This window comes from Mobula hypostoma, chromosome 12 (assembly GCF_963921235.1).
Source record: "Mobula hypostoma chromosome 12, sMobHyp1.1, whole genome shotgun sequence".
Classification (NCBI taxonomy): Eukaryota; Metazoa; Chordata; class Chondrichthyes; order Myliobatiformes; family Myliobatidae; genus Mobula; species Mobula hypostoma.
This window is the reverse complement of record NC_086108.1, coordinates 69,752,978-69,771,562: the sequence shown is the minus strand read 5'-3', so window position 1 is coordinate 69,771,562 and position 18,585 is coordinate 69,752,978. Positions and strand designations below refer to the sequence as shown.

Genomic DNA, 18,585 nt, shown 5'->3' with positions numbered 1-18,585 from the left:
CATTACTCTATTTAGGACAATATAGAGTGTAATTGCATAAATTATGCCCTACAGGAATGGTACCTTCTGAACTCAAGTAAAAGGTAGCTTTTATAGTAAACACATGAAAATATTTATATTGTTATGAATATTCAATGTGGATATATCCCAGGATAAGACATGAATAGGATTAGATATGATATTCCCCAAATCATGCTGATTATTTTTACATATTGTAAATGATCCAAGACTGTATGTGGGGGCATGACCGTTGTATATTTGTGTCTTACTTGAGAATAATGAATCATAGGCATAATGTCAACATCACCATTGCTGGAACATTTAACAAAGAGGGTGCATGTTTGTTCTAAATCTGCCGGAATGCTTAGCATTGGTGAAGTGTGCAAAATATATTGACATACCCAACAGCTAAAGTCGTTAACAACATCAGCAAATTCATGTGATACCTGCAAGTACATATTATGAGTCATCTCTACTGGCACATTATGTGGGGAAAATTAGCAAAAATACAACAACAAATCATATTAGAATAAATTTCATTATGTCTAGTAGTTGTTAACTTGGTTGTAGTCTTCTGGCTGGTTTGTAATTTGCTCACTGTAGCCCAGCAGTGTAGGCACTATGGCCTAGATTTTATAAGCACAACAACCACAGCACTTGTCCTCAATGGGTGCCACTTTAGCTTTCTTGCAGCGGCTGGTGTGTATCCACTTACTTTTACCTTCTACCATCTGCACTGAGTTAGTAATTAACAGCACTTGATAAGGACGTTTCCATCCAGTTCCCAATGGTTCCTAAAGTGGTTTCTTAATCAGGACCCACTCATCAGGATTCAGGGTGTGTCCCTTCTGTTTGTTTCACTCCAAACAGCAGAAATCTGTTGAGAAGACTGGACAGTTTGGGTTAATTTCACAAAACAGTTAACTAAATTGTCTGCTATGAGTATATCAGCCGCTCTGAGATTGAGGGCTCCTGGAATGACACAGGACACCCTGTTACCACCTCGAGTGGACTCTGCTTAGTTTTCTTGTTTGGGGTTGCTCTGATGCTACTTAAGACCATAGGAAGAGCCATAGGCCATGGTACACCTTCCTCATGATACTTAGTCAATCGCTGTTGTTGGTTTTATTCATTTGTTCCACTTGTCCTGATGACTGTGGGTGATGTGGACAGTGAGACTATTCAATGTTCATCAGTTGACATAATTCCTGACAAACAGCTCCAATGAAGTGTATTCCTTGGTCAGAGCCGACGTGACATGGCAATTCCTCATTTACGAATATAATCTTTGTTTAGAGTTTCTGCTATATGTGTGGTAGGGGCTTTTTCTTGCTGGAATAGCTTCCACCCATCTTGAAAACTTGTCCACTATTACCAGTACATCTCAGTATCCTTGACACTTTGGTAAAATGTAGTCCACTTGTAAGTGTAAAAATAGACCAGATAGGGCAAGAACCCTTAATTGTGGTAGTTTTTCCCCATTGCTCCAGGATTTATTTTTTGGCATGTCATGCACCTTTCAAGCATTGGTCAAAGCTGTGCCCTTAGCTTTGGATTCCAACATCGTTGGGAGAATCTGTCGGTCATCTTTTCCATTCTAATGGATCCTAAGGAGTGTATTTGCTGTGCCTGATAAGGAAGCAACTTAGCTGGGGCTACAACATCCCACCATTCTCCATCCAGAACCACTTTCCCTATCAGGAGCACTGATCTTGCAACTCTCAGATATCTGTATGTTCGTCTGTGATACAGAATTCAAAATTGTTTCCTTAATTCCAGTTGTCAGATTCACTGTACACCTTCCTGGGTCTACTTTCACTCCTTCCTAAGCTGTCCTTTTTACAAGTTCATCTGCAAATGCATTTCTAGAGCTTTCCATTGTGGTCATTTTGGAGTGGTTTTTACATTTCAATACAGCAACTTCTGAGGGCAGCTGTATGACATCAGTAAGTTCTTATACTAGTTGGCCATTCTTGATTGGAGTTCCTACAGCCTTAAGAAATCCTCTGCCTCCATAAGTTTCTAAAATCATGAAAAACTCCAAAAGCATATTGAGAATCAGTTTATATTAACTGATCTTCCTTCTACCAACTTAACAGGCTTCAATCAAAGCTTTCCACTCTGCCTGTCAAACAGAGACACCAGGAGCCATGCTTCCTCATGGCAGCATTTCAGTTTCAGAAACTATCATTCAAATTCCTCTCTCAATCATTGAGGAGCCAGTGTACAAATCTTTGGCAGAGTAATAACCAACAGGAAACTGTTGTTGACGTAAGACTGCCTTCACATGTTTCTCATTGACAGCTGAGGTAAATTAACTGTATCAAGAACTCCCCATGCAGAAGCAGTGCACAATATCACCTTTAAAGTTTGAAACGTTTCCACTCGTTCGTCATTAAAACTACTAGGGTCATCTGAGCACTTACTGGCCTTCATAGATTGTTGAGCAGTTGGGCATACAGATCAACTCATGGTCTGTTGCAGCTACACAAACCCAGAAGTGATCGGACTTGCTGTACTGTTGTAGGAGGTTTTGCTGACCTATAGGCTTTTGCAAGATTCTCAGTGATTTCCTGCCTACCTTGGGAAATTTTCTGACCCAGGCAAATTACTTCCTCTTGTTGCAATTGTGCCTCATGTAGATTTGCTTTGGGATCTTTGGAGAATAGATAATAGAGCAAATAAAGCATATCTCGTTCATGCTGGTCTGCAGCTTCAGATGCAATCAGGACATTAGCCACGTATTATATAATAGTCAAATCAATGGCTGCCAAATCTCTCAAACGATAAGACAGTGGGACTGTTGTGGAGCCCTTGTGGTTACCTTGCCCACTGGTATTGTTGACAATCAACTGTAAAAGTCAATCACAGTTGACATTCAGGTGCTAGTGACGAGAATCCACTGGGCACATCAATAATTGTAATCAACTGATGCGATGGCCTCAGGACATTGAAAACAGTTGATGGATCAATACATTGATTAACAATGGTTTAAGCTTCAGTCCTGTGTGTCATCACTCTCCTGATCTTTATTGGAGAAGGCTGTGACATAGCTGTCCATCCTATTGTTCTATCACTATCGGTCTTACTCAAGTCACTAGGGGTGCTGTAGAATCCATGCCATGTTCATTCTGTAATTCTTTGGAGTTCAGATGGTATCACTGTCTCAGGAGACTGTCCACTGTCAGCAGTAATTCCTCGGTGCTTAGATAGTGTCGCTGTCTCTGGGGGCTGTTTGATGTGGGCTGCAATTCCTCGACACAGCTTCAGAAGTTGGTGTTTCCCAGAGTGGACTACCAGCAATAACATCACTAGCAGCGCACTTGCAGAGTCATGCACTTGAAGTCATGGCTGAGCTTTCTCAGCTTGTTTTAGTTTGCATCCGAGCTCTGCATAATGCACTTCAAATAAATTACTGTGTTGTTCTTTCGCTTGCTTGCTTAATGCAATTATTTGCTCTTTAGACTCTTTAAACTGTCTCTATCATTGTTAATAAACATAATATTGTTGGTAAACTATATCAAACAGATATTTTATTCAGGTAAGGGCTTTTAGTCTGTTCCACAACTTTGGCCATTGTTTTGAATCGATCTTAATTTGTATGTACTTTTCATCACTTTGACCGCAATCTCAAAATCTTAATAATTGTAACCAAATTGATTGACCCAGCAACCAAATAGAATACAGAACCAATATTTTTACTAGGTACAGGTGTCCCCCGCTTTTCGAATGTTCGCTGTACGAAACCTCACTGTTACGAAAGACCTACATTAGTACCCTGTTTTCGCTTTCAGAAGGTGTTTTCACTGTTATGAAAAAAAGCAGTGTGCAATAAAAAATCAGCGCGCGATAAAAGGCAGCACGCGCCCCAAGCAGCCGCTCTGCCCGGGATTCGAAACAGCATTGCTTTAACATGAGCCTGTGAACAGCCGTTTGCAAGATGAGTTCTATGGTATCGGAAAAGCCTAAAAGAGCTCGTAAGGGTGTTACACTTAGTGTAAAACTAGACATAATTAAGCGTTTTGATCGTGGTGAACGAAGTAAGGACAAAATGAGTTTGGCTTGTGGAAGCTGACAAACATGATGTTGAAGAGGTTTGGCATCCCACAACCAAGAACTGACAGATGAAGAGCTGATGCAATTGGAAGAAAAAAGGATAACAATCGAAACTGATGAGTAACGATAAAGTACGACTTTAATTTTGAAAGGGTATGTCGGTTTAGGGGATATTTGCAGGATGGTTTGAGTCCTTATTAAAGAACTGTGTGATAGAAAAATGCGCGAGGCTCAGCAGTCAAGCAAGCCTTCCACATCAGCCACAGCAGACGACGAACCTCGACCTTCGACATCGAGGTGGGCATCGAAGATGAGCTGCCTGCTCTAATGGAAACAGACGACAAGATGACACCCCAGTGTCCCACCACCCCAAACACCAGGCCACGGACAGATATCGATTCGCGGAGAATGCAACGGTAGCTGGGAGGCACATAGAACATCTTTAAGAAAAAAGTCGAAATAAACATGCTAATTAATTAGGTGCCGCCAACACGTAATTGTCGGCCCAGATCAAAGGCGATGCAATTGGCACTGATCTGGGCCAACAATTACATGCCCAGCAGCACCTAATTAATTAGCATGTTTGTTTCGGCTTTTTTCTTAAAGATGTGCTGGATGCCTCCCAGCTACCGCTGGATCCCTGCGTGCTTCACGGCAATGTATCAGAGGGTGGGGGCCACTGCACGACCCAGCCTGCGACGACTCAGTCAAACACACCATCATCAGTGTGCTCGGCGCTGTCTTCCCAATTCCAGTAAGTGATACTACACTGTACATACATTATTTCTACTTTATATTGGCTGTGTATTTTTACGTGTTATTTGATATGATTTGGCAGCTTCATAGCTTAAAGGTTATTGGAGAGAATGTTCTTGCCAACAGCGCTTGCGTGAGATTTTCTGCCAACGGCGCTTGCGTGAGATTTTTGCTACGGAGAACAGTTCAGTAATGATTGTGGAAATATATTTCTACTTTATATAGGCTGTGTATCATTCCTGCTTTTACTATATGTTACTGTTATTTTAGGTCTTATGTGTTATTTGGCATGATTTGGTAGGTTATTTTTGGGTCTGCGAACTCTCACAAAATTTTCCCATGTAAGTAAATAGTAATTGCTTTTTCACTTTACGACATTTCGGCTTACGAACCGTTTCATAGGAATGCTCTACCTTCGGATGGCGGGGGAAACCTGTACCGAAATAGATAGTTGTACGACTGAAGTAGATCGTAACTGAATAAGTTACAGCTGAGTAGTTTGCAACCGATATTTTCTTGTTCCCTTTTAAATAGCAATGCAGCAGTGCTCAATCCTAATTTCCATCTGATATCCGAAAGCAGAACCCATTTTTCTCTCAGGCAACAGAGGAAGAGTGGAAGTTCTTACCCTTTTGTTTGGGTGTCAAAAACTGCCCCTTTGTCTTCAAATGTTCTGAGTCCTAAACTTCAGAATCCTCCCGACTATGCCACATTTTGATTCTGATGTTTTAATCGAAGGTTCTTTTAGAAGTCAAGAAAGAGGCACAAAACTTGCTACTTCACAATTGTTTTCTTAAGCATTGATAGAACAAAGGAAGTGGACAGAACAGACAGTGATAGATGTCTACTAAGCTAACAGAGGGACAAAGGAACCAAGAACTAAGAATAAGATGATGCTGCTTTGTGTTTAGCTATTTTACACCCATAGATAAGGAACAATTCCATTTAACTTTATAGATAAGAGTTAACCAATTAGAAAGTCATCATTCAAATGACGCAGAACAAAAGTTTCCAGAGCTTACTACAAGTATACTTTGCATAACCACTAGAGAAATATTAAACTTGCATATACAGAACATACTCCAGACATTAAGAAACAGAATGATCAGTCACTTTTACACAATTATATAAGATACAAGCAGATAATTTGTTTTTAAACTGCCAAAGAAATGTCAATGAAAGTCTAATCTAAGAATTAAATAGTCACATCCAACAGAATAGACTACCAAACATGCTTAGCAATGAAAAATGTGGCAGCACATAAATTACAAATTACCCAAGGGACACAAAGCAGAGTGATGGTGAATGTTGATTTTTTGTATGGAGTAGACATACAAAAATGTTCACCACAAGCTGGTATTTGAACTGGATGTTAAGTACTTGGCTGCAACAGACACAATGAGGACAATGAAAAGCTTCAAGCTCCTGAAGTGGTTTGACAGAAGAATATGCATCAGAATCTGGTTTAGTATCACCGGCATCAGCAAAATTTGTTGTCTTTGCGGCAGCAGTACAATGTAATACATAACAGACAAAAACATGAATTACAATAAGTATTTACATATTAAATAGTTCAATTAAATAAGTAGTGCAAAAATAAAAATAAAAAAGTAGTGAAGTGGTGTTCACAGGTTCAATGTCCATTCAGAAATTGAATGACTGAAGGGAAGAAGCTGTTTCTGAATCATTGAGTGTGTGCCTTCAGGCTCCTGTACCTCCTGACGATGCCAGCAATGAGAACAGGGCATGTCTTGGGTGATGGGAGTACTTAATGATGGATGCCGCCTTTTCGAGGCATCGCTCCTTGAAGATGTTCTGGATACTAGTGCACATGATATTCTGGAGGCTAGTACACATGATGGACCTGACTAATCTTACAAGTCTCTGCAGCTCATTCTGATCCTGTGCAGTAGCCCACCCATAACAGACAGTTAGAATGCTCTCCACAGGACATCTGTAGAAATTTGCAAGTGTCTTTGGTGACATACAAAATCTCCTCAAACTCCTAATGAAATACATCTGCTGTCATGCCTTCTTTATATCTGCTTCAATATGTTGGGCCCAGGATAGTTTCTCAGAGATATTGACACCTAGAAACTTGAAATTGCTCACTCTTTCCCTCAATGAAGTCTGGTATGTGTTCCCCTGCTTTATGCTTTCTCAACTCCACAATCAGTTATTTGTTCTTATTGACATTGTTGCTGCAAAACACCACTCAACCAGCTGATACATCTTGCTCCTGTACGCCATCTCGTCACCATCTGAAATTCTGCCAACAATAGGTAGATACATTTAAATGAAGAGGGGTAAGTAATAATATCTTTGCAGCAAAAACAGTACAAGAACTAAGTGACTTGTATATTGGTGCAAAAATTTTGAAGGTGGCAGTTTAGACTGAAAATAAAAACCAGTCCATGTTTTATTCATACAGTCAGAGAATACAAAAACTGGGACATACTGTACAAACTCTGAGGCCATCTCAAGGAAAATTTGGTGTAGTGGTAATTAACACTGGATCAGTAATCCAGAGACCCAATTATATGCTGAGTTCAAATCCCACCATGGCAGATGGTGAATTTGAATTCAATAAAAATATCTGATGACCATGAAATCATGTTGATTGTCATAAAAAACCATCTGGTTCACTACTGTCCTTTAGTGGAGCAATCCTACCTGGTCTGGCCTATGTGTGACTCAGACCCATGGCAATGTGGTTGACTCTTAAATGCCCTCTGAAATGGCCTAGCAAGCCATTAAGTTGTATACAACCGCTAAAAAGAAAATAGTAAGGAATGAACCCGGACGGATCACCTGGCATCGACCTAGGCACTGGAAGTGACAATGGCAAAACCAGCCTTGTTGACCATGCAAAGTCCTCCTTACTAACATCTGGTGACTTGTGCCAAAGTCAAGCAATAGCCTGACGTAGTTGTACTGACAGAATCATACCTTACCGTTAACATTCCGGACTCCATCATCACCATTCTTGGATATGCACTGTCCCCCAGCAGGACAGACCTAACAGAGGTGGTGGCACAGTGGTAGACAGTAGACAGGCAGTTGCCCTGACATCTCCGAACATCAACTCTGGACCCCATGAGGTCTCATAATACTAGGTTAAACATGGGCCAGGAAACCTCCTGCTGATTACCAAGTCCCATCCTCCCTCAGCTGATGAATGAGTACTTCTCCATGTTGAGCAGCACTTGGAGAAGGCATTGAGGGTGGCAAGGGCACAGAACGTACTCTGGGTGGGGGAACTTCATTGTCCATCACCAAGAGTGTCTCAGCAGTACCACCACAGACCAAGCTCTAGACTGGGACTACAGCAAGTGGTGAGGGAACCAACACAAGGGAAAAATACGCTTGACCTTATCTCACCAATCTGCCTGCCACAGAAGCATCTGTCCATGACAGCATTGGTAGAAGTGACCACCGCACAGTATTTGTGGAGTCTAAATCCTGTCTCCACATTGAAGAAACCCTCCATCGCATTGTGTGACACTACCACCGTGCTAAATGGGATAGACTTCGAAGTCTGGGCATCTACGAGGTGCTGTGGGCCATCAGCAGCAGCAGAATTGAACTCAACTACAATCTGTAACCTCATGGCCCAGCATATCCCCCACTCTAACATTCCCACCAGGCCAGGGGATCAACCTTGGTTCAATGAAGAGTACAGGAGGCATGCCGAGAACAACACCAGGCATATCTCAATATGAGGCATCACCCTGGTGAAGCCACAATACAGGGCTACTCTCATGCCAAACACCATAAGCAGCAAGTAGTACACAGAGCTAAATGGTCTCACAACCAATGGATCAGATCTAAGCTCTGTAGTCCTGCCACACGATGGTGGACCATCAAACTACTTACTCGAGGAGGCGGCTCCACAAATATCCCCAACCTCAGTGATAGAGGAGCCCGGCACACCTGTGCAAACGACAAGGCTGAGGCATTTACAACAATCTTCAGTCAGAAGTGCCAAGTAGATGATCCGGCTCGACCTCCCCAGAAGTCCCCAGCATCCTAGATGTCAGCATGCAGTCAATCCGATTCACTCCACTTGATATCAAGAAACAGCTGAGAGCACTGGAAATTACAAAGGTTATGGGCCCAGACAAAATCCCTGCAATAGTCCTGAAGACTTGTGCTCCAGAACCTACTGTGTCACTAGCCAAGCTGTTCCAGTACAGCAGCGGTCCCAACTACCGGGCTGCAGAGCATGTGCTACCAGGCCGCGAGGAAACGATATGATTCGGTGATATGAGTCATCTGCACCTTTCCTCAATCCCTGTCACACCCACTGTTGAACGCACGCGAGGTCATTACCTGCGCGTCATCCATGTCAGCGTGGGAAGAAGATCAACTTCTCGAGCTTGCAAATGACGGCAGGCTGAAAAGTATGTTTGACATAACATCTCTGCCAGCATTCCGGATCAAAGTCAAGGCTAAGTATCCTGAGATAGCCACGAAAGCACTGAAAACGTTGCTTCCATTTCTAACATATCTCTGCAATGAATGCAACGAAAACTAAATTGCGGAATCAACTGGACATAAGGAACCCCCTTCGAGTATCGCTGTCTCCCATTATACCTCGATGGGACCGTCTTGTTGCAGGGAAACAAGCCCAGGGCTCCCACTGATTCAGCGATATTAGTGTGTTACAACGATTTTATATATTCATATGGGGAAAATATGTGCTGTGTGTTTAGTATTAAATTCGTTAGATAATCCTTTTTAGAAACGAAATTGAGTGTATTAGCCAATTATCACCTATATTCTGGTCATGATCAACACCCTCCCCACCCGAACAGAATCACCAAAAATGATTTGTAGAAAAAAATCAGCGCACGTACACGCATGCGCAAGTCACACATGCGCACTGGTGCCTGCGCAAGGCTTCATTGTCACGGTAGTCTTTCTTGGGGTAAACACAACATATTTGACTGCTACTTTTGTCCGTTGGCAACCCTACCCCCCTCCCCCCACCGGTCGGCCAATCCGCAAGAATACTGTCAATAATAAACCAGTCCGCAGTGCAAAAAAGTTTGGGGACCCCTGCACTACAGCTACAACACCGGCATCTACCCAGCAATGTGGAAAATTGCCCAGGTGTCTCCTGTACACAAGAAACAGGACAAGTCCAACCCAGCCAATTACCGCCTTCTCAGCCTGCTCTCAATCATCAGCAAAGTAATGAAGAGGTCATTAACAGTACTATCATGCAGCACCTACTCAGCAATAACCTGCTTACAGATGCCCAGTCTGGGTTCTGTCAAGGACACTCAGCTCCTGACCTCATCACCTCCTTGGTCCAAACAAAGAGCTCAATACTAGAGGTGAGGTGAGAGTGACAGCCCTCGACATCAAGGCAGCTTTGCCCGAGCTAGAATGGAGTCAATGGGAATTAGGGGGAAAACCCTCCACCGGTTGGAACCATACTTGGCACAAAGGAAGATGGTTGTGGTGGTTGGAGGTCAGTTGTCTCCCTAACAGCACTGTGGGTGTACCTACACCTCGGGGATTGCAGCAGTTCAATAAGACAGCTCATCATCACCTTCACAAGGGCACCTAGGGATAGGCAATAAATTTTGGCTTAGATGGTGACGCCCACATCCATATCCCTGTAAATGAATAAATTTTTTAAAACCTTTAGCTAAAATTGGTATATAATGTTCAATTTGGGACTCTACTTTTTAGAAAGGTATGGAAGGCACAGAAAACAGTATATAGAAAAATAGAATTAGTGATTCCAGGGATGAGGGATTTCAGTTCCATGAGAAACGAGGGAATAGAAAAAAAATTGAGGAGCAATGTGAGAACATACATACTATAGCCATTACAAAGCCATTACAAGTAGTTGCTTTTATACAATTATATAAAAGCAGACAATGAATTGCTAAATTGCAAGGATAATTGTTAAACTGATCCCATATATGCTCCACAAGTTTAAAATCCCAGGACCCTCCTTTGTGCATTATACTTATGCCTCTGCACCTAGTCATCCAGACGAAGAACAGGAAAGAATAACATAATCTGTCTCAAGATCACACAACTTTCAATAAAATACTTGGCAAATGAAACAAAAAAGTTTCCCAACTCCCACTTCCCCTGTAGTGTACAGAAAATTATGTCCCTTGAGGTTGATTATAAAATACATTCACCTTCTTTGCTAGGCAGAACTCAACCCCATGCAGTTGAAACTCATGTGTGACATCTACTGATCAAGTTTGGTTTGATCCACTCTAAAACTGGTAAATTTGTTAAAAACTTTGTTTTATTATATCTATTTTAAATAATTTTTAAAAATTGAGATACAGCACGTAACAGGCCCTCCTGGCTTTTTGAGCCACACTGCCTAGCAAACCCCAACAACCCCCAATTTAACCCTAGTATAATCATGGGACAATTTACAATGACCAATTAACCTACTAACTGGTGTGTCTTTGGACTGTGGGAGGAAAAGATTCTTAGAGAGAGGATCTATGGGCATTTAGGGAATCGTGGTCTCCTCAGGGACAGTCAGCATGGCTTTGTGAAGGGCAGATCGTGTCTAACAAGCCTGATAGAGTTCTTTGAGGAGGTGACCAGGCATATAGATGAGGGTAGTACAGTGGATGTGATCCACCTGGATTTTAGTAAGGCATTTGACAAGGTTCCACACGGTAGGCTTATTCAGAAAGTCAGAAGGCATGGGATCCAGGGAAGCTTGGCCAGGTGGATTCAGAATTGGCTTGCCTGCAGAAGGCAGAGGGTGGTGGTGGAGGGAGTACATTCATATTGGAGGATTGTGACCAGTGGTGTCCCACAAGGATCTGTTCTGGGACCTCTACTTTTCGTGATTTTTATTAATGACCTGGATGTGGGGGTAGAAGGGTGGGTTAGCAAGTTTGCAGACAACACAAAGGTTGGTGGTGTTGTAGATAGTGTAAAGGATTGTCGAAAATTGCAGAGAGACATTGATAGGATGCAGAAGTGGGCTGAGAAGTGGCAGATGGAGTTCAACCCAGAGAAGTGTGAGGTGGTATACTTTGGAAGGACAAACTCCAAGGCAGAGTACAAAGTAAATGACAGGATACTTGGTAGTGTGGAGGAGCAGAGGGATCTGGGGGTACATGCCCACAGATCCCTGCAAGTTGCCTCTTAGGTGGATAGGGTAGTTAAGAAAGCTTATGGGGTGTTAGCTTTCATAAGTCGAGGGATATAGTTTAAGAGTTGTGATGTAATGATGCAGCTCTATAAAACTCTGGTTAGGCCACACTTGGAGTACTGTGTCCAGTTCTGGTCGCCTCACTATAGGAAGGATGTGGAAGCATTGGAAAGGGTACAGAGGAGATTTACCAGGATGCTGCCTGGTTTAGAGAGTATGCATTATGATCAGAGATTAAGGGAGCTAGGGCTTTGCTCTTTGGAGAGAAGGAGGATGAGAGAAGACATAATAGAGGTGTACAAGATAATAAGAGGAATAGATAGAATGGATAGCCGGCACCTCTTCCCCAGGGCTCCACTGCTCAATACAAGAGAACATGGCTTTAAGGTAAGGGGTGGGAAGTTCAAGGGGGATATTAGAGGAAGGTTTGTTACTCAGAGAGTGGTTGGTGCGTGGAATGCACTGCCTGAGTCAGTGGTGGAGGCAGATACACCAGTGAAGTTTAAGAGACTGCTAGACAGGTATATGGAGGAATTTAAGGTGGGGGCTTATATAGGAGGCAGGGTTTGAGGGTCGGCACAACATTGTGGGCTGAAGGGCCTGTACTGTGCTGTACTATTCTATGTTCTGAACCGGAGCACCAGGAGAAAACCTATACATTCCATGGGGAGGTCATACAGAGGACACTGGGATTGAACTCTGAATTCCAAAGCCCCAAGCCAGAATAGCTTCACGCTCTCAACTACATTACCATGGCACCACTTGAAGTTATGAGGGTTATGATACCCTCTTCAATATAAAGTCACACCTCAGCACATAAAGCTCAATATTCATGCACCACCTGCAACAAGATCACCAAAAGTCACACCACATTCAGGGCTTTAACCCAAAATGTTGACAATTCCTTTTACCTCCACAGATGCTATTTGACATGCTGAGTTCCACTAGTACATTGTTCAATCAGTCCACGTTGAGTATTTCAGTCTCTTCATCATCACTCTTTATTGCTCCCTATATTTTGACATGGGTGAGCTTGGGTTGACCACATTGTATATATGGAACTCAGGTACACTCCCTTGCCTAATGCACGAGATTGTCAGGTGGGGAAGTGAAGCTGGTGAGTAGTTAACATAGTACAGGTCGACCTTCACTAATCCAACTACCTGTAATCCGGTTCCTTCGATAATCCGGCACTGATTATGCTTAATGTGATCCTTCTATAATTTGGCATTTTCACTAATCCGGCACTCCTCAGGTCCCAATGGTGCCGGATTAGTGAAGGTCAACCTGTATTAGGAAATCTGCACAAGATACTCACTTGGATTCTTATAAATGTAATGCATAGAAACAGGCCTTAAACTTTGTAGTTATTCTTCAAGTAGGTCATCACTAAAGCATATTTAGTGACTCCAGCCTGAAGAAGGCAAGAGAAAATAACAAGAGATGGAATGAAGAAGAAAGAAATCCACACCAGCAAAGCATGGGAAGGGGATGAGGAAATAATGGGGGATGAACAGACCTGTCAATAGGAACTACAACACTTCATGATCCCCTGGCATTCTAGCTCAACCCCTTTCTCCAAGGGGCATTCTTTTGCAGCAAACTTAGTAGATACTGTTTCAATTTCAACAATTAATCCTTATTTTGCGCTAGTTTTCCTCCTCTGAAATACACATGTCCAATACATTCCCTTAAGAAAATGTTCTTTAAACATCGCAAGAAAACATGGCCGGTACCTCCCACTATTCCTCCTCACTCTTCAAGCAACTAGTCTTATGCTCTAAGACCTCAGCTTTTTCTTCCAGATATGCTGTTTTCCCATAAAGAATGCATTAAATTCTTATAGCAAGTGATTTTTACATTAATCTCAAAGTTAAGAAATGCCCAAAAGCATCAGGCTTACAACTCTTGGCAACTTTAAAACATTTGTAGAAATGTACAACCAACCGAAAATTAAACAATTCAACTGCAAACAGTAGATAATCTCTTTGAATGATAGTAGGCCATTGTGTATAAGTGGATTTGGGGCCAAGCAGAAAAAGCCAAGGATGCAGGAATGGTAGATTTTCTCCAGTACAAAAAATGAGTTTAGTAGTACAAGGTTAAAGAAAGTATTAGCTGGAGCGTCCAGTCCCAGAAAGACTTACTGGTTGACTAACAATTTCCAACAGTACATATGCCTTCCTTATGATGACTGTACTTACATGCAAATGGCCTCACCAATATTGTGGGTGAGGCAACTGCACCAAAAATGTGAACCTGTATATTAGATACTCAAAGATACTCTTACTAACTACATTGGTTCCTTACAGGTGTTGGCAATGTCCTTCTTGCTGATCAGCTTGCTTCTGACACCCGTCTGCTCTTTGAAGTTTAGAGATTAGAAATGAGCAAGTCAAATGCATTGCATTTGATATCCTAATCAATGAGTGAATAGACCATTCTCGTTAAATTCAGCAGGATCAACATCTTACTGTTTATCTATGTTTTCAAGCTGACAAGCTCGACTCCTTTCTTGTCAGTTATCCAGGTCAATATGCCTATTAGATGACAGATTTGGGCAAACACATCAGAACTAAATTTTGACCCAAAAGGTTGTTGAAAGCTTGTAAACTTTACTTCTTCTCATTTGCAAATTAACAATTTGAGGAAAGCATCATCTCCTCCAGTCTAAGCAGCCCACCTTGAGTAAAAATCAAAATCTCTTTCCCCAAAATATTACCAATGAATCTTTTTATTTTCTTATGCAACAATCCAAGTGTCATATTGCTTCAGTATCATAGGGTCAACCTCTGGAATGCACATCAGTCATAATACTACACTGGAACTGCATTCGACAGCAGTTATTTTTAGTCTATGAGCTTTAAAAGCTTAACTTCTTCAGTACTTTTCTACTGGAAGTGATGTAGAAATTGATTCCCATAGACACGTAGTATTTTACATCAAAATCCAATAAAAACTCACCCTGAGCTGCAGAGTATGACGTAGAATAGTTTCTTCTAATGCATGAATCCACTGCTCTCTCTCATCAGCATCACGGGCTGTAAACATATACAAGATTAGAAATTTTGATAAAACAATAATGGAGCCAATAGAAATGGAGGCCTTATAATACTATTAATTAACTTCTTTCCAAAATACTAGATCATTCATTGTCTTTGCAATTTAAACCTCATGAAATTTTGGCCCTTTGAAGCATGGATTTCTTTTCCCCAAGAATCTCTGCTAGTCATTTTTCCATTGATCTTGAATCAAATCGATCTTAAAAATATTCAGCAATGACCTTACAAAGACAGCTGTTGGCAGAGAGATTTTACAATAATTATACAACATATGTAATCATTAAAACACCTTATAATGTGACCCTCCCCTTCATAACTTTAAAGTTTATTTGTGCAAAATCTATTTGCTATATCTTCTATATCACCCATAGGTTAATTTTGTTCAAATTTTTCTTACTTATTTACTGAAGATGGTGCCAGCAAACAAGGTGACCAAAGACAACATAGAAACATAGAAAATAGGTGCAGGAGTAGGCCATTCCGCCCTTTTCGCCTGCACCTCCTACAGACAGTTCACAAAACTACTCACTTAACTACTTCTTTCAAATATGATTCTGCTACTAAGCTTTTACGTGCGACTGGAACCCATGATATACATTTTGACCATGTGTTTTCAGGCCGATTGAACAATCTGACACCTTGCTGTCTCCTAGGTCAGGGGTTCAGGGGTCCCCAACAGTTTTGCACCACGGACCGGTTTAATATTGACAATATTCTTGCGGACTGACCAACTGGGGGGGGGGGATGTGTGGGAGGTAGGGTTGCCAACCGACAAGAGTAGCAGTCAAATATGGAACACTTGTGTTTACCCTGAGAAAGACTACCATGACCATGAAGCCTTGCGCGGGTACCTGTTTGCGCATGCATGTATGTGCCGATTTTTTTCTACAAATCATTTTTGGCAATTCTGTTCAGTGAAACTACACTGTACATACATTATTTCTACTTTATATAGGCTTTTACTATATGTTAGTGTTATTTTAGGTTTTGTGTGTTATTTGGTATGAATTGGTAGGTTTTTTTGGGTCTGGGAGCACTCAAAAATTTTTCCTATATAAATTAATGGTAATTGCTTCTTTGCTTTTCGCTATTTCGGCACGAAAGGTTTCATAGGAACGCTCTACCTTAGCAGGGGAAATACGGGACAAGGGCGGTCCCATGTGGGACAAACCAATTTAGCCCAATATATGGGATGTCCCGGCTAATACAGGACAGTTGGCAACCCTGGGGGGGGGGGGGTGTTAATCACAACCGGAATATAGGTGATAAGTCAACTATGTCACTTATAAGTGGCTAATACACTCAATTTCATTTCTAAAAGGGTTTATCTGACAAATTTAATATCAAACACACAGCGCATATTTTCCTCCCATGAATATAGGGATAAGTCAATTATAAGTCACTTATGTCAGTAACATCATAACATTTTAAGTAATGTTTGGATATTAAACACACAGCACATATTTTCCTCATATGAACATATAAAATCATTGTTCAGTCAACATCAGACACTGACTTACACAGTTTAAAACAATACATAGACTCCATTATTCCAAAGAAAAGTTGCACAGTTTCTACCCTGATGTTTCACCAGTTTGTAATAGATGTAAATCTGTGAACAGTAACTTGTCACATTCATTCTGGTCATGTTGTAAGCTTTATGCATACTGGAAAAGTATTTTTCACTGTTTCTCTGAGGCTTTTGGGAAGCGGTGGGAACCAGGCCCCCTCATAGCCATCCTTGGAGCAGCAAGCTCCCTATCTTCAGCCAGTATGAATGAAAATATGGCTGTATTATTTGGAATGGTGATTGCTAAGTTAATCCTGCAAATGTGGAAAATGGACTCTGTGCCTACGTATAATCTGTGGCTAAGAGAACTGGCAAATACTTCACATTTGGAGAGACTGAGACTATATAATGAGGACAGAGGGGATATCTTTGAAAGGATATGGGGCCCTGTATTGGACTTTCTCAAGGGGTGAGGACTGAGGTTTTCTGGTGTGGTGCACCTCTGTTGTGTTATGCTTACTTTTGCCTTTATATTTTTCTCCCTTTTGCTGCTCAATATTTAATTTCATTTTGTTATGGTTGTGGTTTTTGTGGATGTGCTGTTTTTTTTTGGTTTTTTTTGTTTGTAAATAAAAATAAAATAAACAATTTAAAAAAAATCATTGCAACACACCAATATCACTGAATCAGTGGGAGCCCTGGGCTTGCTTCCCTGCAACAAGACGGTCCTCTCGAGGGGTGATGGGAGACAGCGATACTCGAAGGGGGTTCCTTATGTCCAGTCTATTCCACAATTTAGTTTTCGTTGCATTCATTGCAGAAAACCCCGCTTCACAGAGATATGTTGGAAATGGAAGCAACGTTTTCAGTGCTTTTGCGGCTATCTCAGGATACTTAGTTTTGACTTTGATCCAGAATGCCGGCAGAGATGTTATGTCAAACATACTTTTCAGCTCGCCATCATTTGCAAGCTTGAGGAGTTGATCTTCTTCCCACGCTGACATGGATGACGCGTGCAGAATGACTTTGCGTGCGTTCAAGTTCAACAGTGTGTGACAGGGAATGAGGAAAGGTGCAGAAATCATATCGTTTCCTCGCAGCCCGGTAGCACATGATTTGGGGACCACTGTCCTAGGTAGTTCGGTGAGGCTTCGAGTGGAGTGTGCAGCCAGGAGGCCAAGAAACCTGGAGACAGGGTTTGAGACCATGATCGACCCCATTTCGCACAGAATAAAGCATTGAGCAAGATTAAAGTCTATGAGGATGAGAGCTGAAGACGAGCAGGTGTTCAGCACCATCTGCCTGCGTTTGACTGGTCTCCCTCTCTGTCTCACTCAATATTGCCAGAGTCTTGGATCTTGGGCAAGGTTTAATCGAAATGCGGTTGGTGGATTGTACTCTGCAGTTCATGTTATGTGTGTTTCTGGTTACTCTTTTTTATTGCTATTTTGTATGATTTTGACCAGGGCGGCTAGCTCTACAGCCTGCAGCAAATGAACGGCACAGCGCTAAATTGAACTGAACTGAACTAAACTAAACTGAATATTCGTAGACTGCTTCCATGCCTCTGTTGTTTCATGTTTTATATTCTGTTTTTCACTCATTATTTGTTATTTGTATGATCTGTTTTTTTTAAAAAAGCACATTAGGTTTTTGTTTCTTTGAATGAGTTCCATGGTTTTCTTTGTTTCATGGCTGTCTGCGAAGACGAATCTCAGGGTTGTATACTGCACACATACTTTGATTACAAATGTACCTTGAATCTTTTAACCTTCAAATTCAGTGGTTCCAAACTGAAATTTCCAAAACTTTGAAGGCTGCATGGGGAGCCATAGTTTTTTTTTTAATTGCATCACCTTTGGGTTTCCTGCAGGTCATTACAACCAAGGAAGCACATACTTTTTTAATTTTATTTGTTCACATGCTTCGTGTATCACTGATGCAAAAGAGACACATATCCCTGATGCACCTGGGACTCTAAATGCCATGATGAAACAGAGATGAGCTGCCTTCTTAAACACTGATGATGCTTATTACTATAGAAGAGC

The 18,585-nt window shown here is 41.6% G+C and overlaps 1 protein-coding gene across 5 annotated transcripts in view; it reads right to left on the bottom strand.

The window, feature by feature from the left end:
- osbpl9 (oxysterol binding protein-like 9) overlaps positions 1 to 18,585 on the bottom strand; it is a 345,172-nt gene that overhangs the window by 117,870 nt on the left and 208,717 nt on the right. For all 5 annotated transcript variants that reach the window (XM_063064345.1, XM_063064341.1, XM_063064343.1 and 2 more), the window contains one exon: positions 14,930 to 15,006. In XM_063064345.1, coding sequence (XP_062920415.1) covers positions 14,930 to 15,006 — 77 coding nt within the window. The remainder of the gene's footprint in view (positions 1 to 14,929; positions 15,007 to 18,585) is intronic.